This window comes from Montipora capricornis, chromosome 6 (genome assembly GCF_036669925.1).
Source record: "Montipora capricornis isolate CH-2021 chromosome 6, ASM3666992v2, whole genome shotgun sequence".
NCBI lineage: Eukaryota > Metazoa > Cnidaria > Anthozoa > Scleractinia > Acroporidae > Montipora > Montipora capricornis.
The window spans coordinates 64,717,935-64,720,434 of record NC_090888.1 but is presented as its reverse complement, the minus strand read 5'-3'; the positions used below and the strand labels follow the sequence as shown (position 1 = coordinate 64,720,434).

Here is a 2,500-nt window from a genome sequence, read left to right as displayed (position 1 = left end):
AGTAGATCTAAACATAAGCAGTAATACAAGATGGCGGTAGCGTACTGATTTTACATTATAATTCGACTCAGAAAGTAGGACATCTGTCTTCCAAGAATATACATAATCTGAAACGTTCTCAAAGAGCAATTTCTAGATTGATGAAATCCTTGCCAGAAAGATCCAGACATTTATCCAGTTATCACTCCTGGACGCCATTTAGTGGTGTTTTTGTCGGCAGCGAAAGTGAAAAACCCTTCGTTACCTTGGCAACCGATTAACAGTGTCAATTATCCCCGTGTGGCTTCTTCTGTTAATCCCATTCTCAATGCAGTTGAAATTGATGACCAAGTCTGAGTTTGTAGGACTAAAAATAAAATAAAAAAGGCGTAAAATGCATACAATACGCGTGGCAGACATATTTCGCGTGGTTGAGAGAGCACTCGTCTTTCAAAAATGTGTTTCGGGTTCGATTCCCGGACTCAACGTCGTATCTTGTTTGAGTTTGTTGTCTTTTTTATTCTGCCCTGAGAGTAGCCTCCCACGCAGAGATTTTTTGGGCGTCAACACGCGTTCCTCCCTCACTAACGTCTTCTGAAACGAAAAACCACCTCCGTTCAGATCAACGGCTGGTTGCCCACTATTTAAAGAAACCAATCAGTATTGACCATATGTGTTGTACATAGCCTATCACATGCTGCGAAAGAATGCCATACAAAACACGAGTTTACGCAAAACTGGGAAACGGCTTCTGATTGGTCCGTAATCCACGAACGGAAGTGGTGTTTGGTTTCAGCAGAGGTTAGTGGGGGAGGAACGCGTGACGAAGCCCTCCTAAGAAAGTCTGCTTAGGAGGCTACTACGAGAGGGTTTTCTCGGGGTAATCAGATTTTAAATTGATTTTGCTTTTAAGTTGATTTGAAGTCGCACCAATAGGTAGAGCACTCATGAAGGGTTATATAACTCTGAGACGTTAATAAGTGAGTATGAAATAAACAAACCCTTCTTTAACACCCGAGTACTCGAGGTAGCACCGAAATTTCGTTTCACTCAATTTATTACAGATTCGTAACACACAGAGACTACTTAGCCGGCATCCAAAAAGATCTGTGTCGTCAAGTGTCAATCAGATTTTAACAAAACAGAACTTAGGAGACAGCTGATAATACTGAAACTCACTCAAGAAGATCTGGGTCTGCCCATTGGGGTAAGGCTTGAACCTCTGGCGAGGTATGTAGTGGTGGATCGTAACTTGGGAATGACTCCTTTGAAAAACAATACGTACAGTGTTACAATTATTTTCATGCAAGTTATTTAATGGATGTGTTGCTTCGAGAGGAAGTATTTCAATTCATATTCGTGCACTGTAAGACCCACACCCTCTAACAATTAATGGAAACTCGTTCCCAGGACGTTTCACCACCGAGAGTGGGACCCGTCCCAGGGCTTTTCACCGCCGAGAGCCCTGGGAGGTTGAAATAATGGAGACGGGAAATCAACATGGAATATTATTTCAAGAAATACAAAAAAAGAGAACAGCACGTTAAAAACAAACTTTGGTTTTTTTAAGCACTAATTAAGTAAGCTATGTATACAGGTGGAAATATTTTGAAAGCATGAAACGCCTCACACAATTGAAAATGTATTTTTAAATGATGTCGGGTATTCTCAGAAAAAAATTGCGAGTGCTTCTGTGCAGGAGTCGAACCAGCGTCTTTCCAATGATAAGTTCAATACTCTATCATTGATCCACAAGAGAATGATGGGAGCTATGTCATTAAACTAAGCTAATGTGACAATTTATTGTCCTGTTAAACTGCAAGGACTGGAAAAGCTGAAATGATGTCCCGTTGTGGCTGTAGTGGAAGAAACGCGTTAACCCAGGTAAATGAATAAAAAAGCGTAGTTTTCGATGGTATCTCGAAGGAACTCTTACTCGAGTGTTTTTAACAGGACAGTTCAAATAATTCAAATGAAAATAACAGAAAAAAAACACTATGAACGACCTCGTTGGCTATCTACAATAGTAGGTGGAGATAGATTCGGAACAAGATTTGAACCCGGGAAACTTGTAAGCAAAGTTCAAGCCGGCCCTCCCATCATGGTTGTTTAAAGTTTTTCCCTTCCGATAAACTCCACGATTAATTTCTTTTCCAGTATCTGCTGACAAGTTTACACTGTTATGGTATTTACCTTCCAGTCAACAAGGAAGTCTGGAACAGGATAGCGCTGTTGATTGCTGCGTGGATAAGGGGAATGTCTCGTTAACACGTGCGTTTTCTTGTTGTCACGTGATACTTTGGCAACACTTGACTTTGCCCGAGCTGCTGCATTTGACAGGCTTCTGTTAAATCCATCTATTTTGAATGAATGAATGAATTTTCAGTTTATTTTAACGTGGATTGTTTACATTTCACATTTTCAGTTGGGATTAACCGCAGAGGTTGATACGGCCTTTTACTGGTGCTAACCGGCCCCAGAGAAAAAAACATTTTTGATTGATTCGCTGATCAATTTTTTC

General features: G+C 40.5%; 1 protein-coding gene across 1 annotated transcript in view; it reads right to left on the bottom strand.

The window, feature by feature from the left end:
- Window positions 1-2,500, bottom strand: part of LOC138052883 (transient receptor potential cation channel subfamily M member-like 2) — a 52,033-nt gene that overhangs the window by 5,706 nt on the left and 43,827 nt on the right. The window contains exons 26-28 of the mRNA XM_068899478.1: window positions 2,173-2,336; window positions 1,159-1,244; window positions 245-346 (exon numbers count right to left, since the gene is read on the bottom strand). Coding sequence (XP_068755579.1) covers window positions 245-346; window positions 1,159-1,244; window positions 2,173-2,336 — 352 coding nt within the window. The remainder of the gene's footprint in view (window positions 1-244; window positions 347-1,158; window positions 1,245-2,172; window positions 2,337-2,500) is intronic.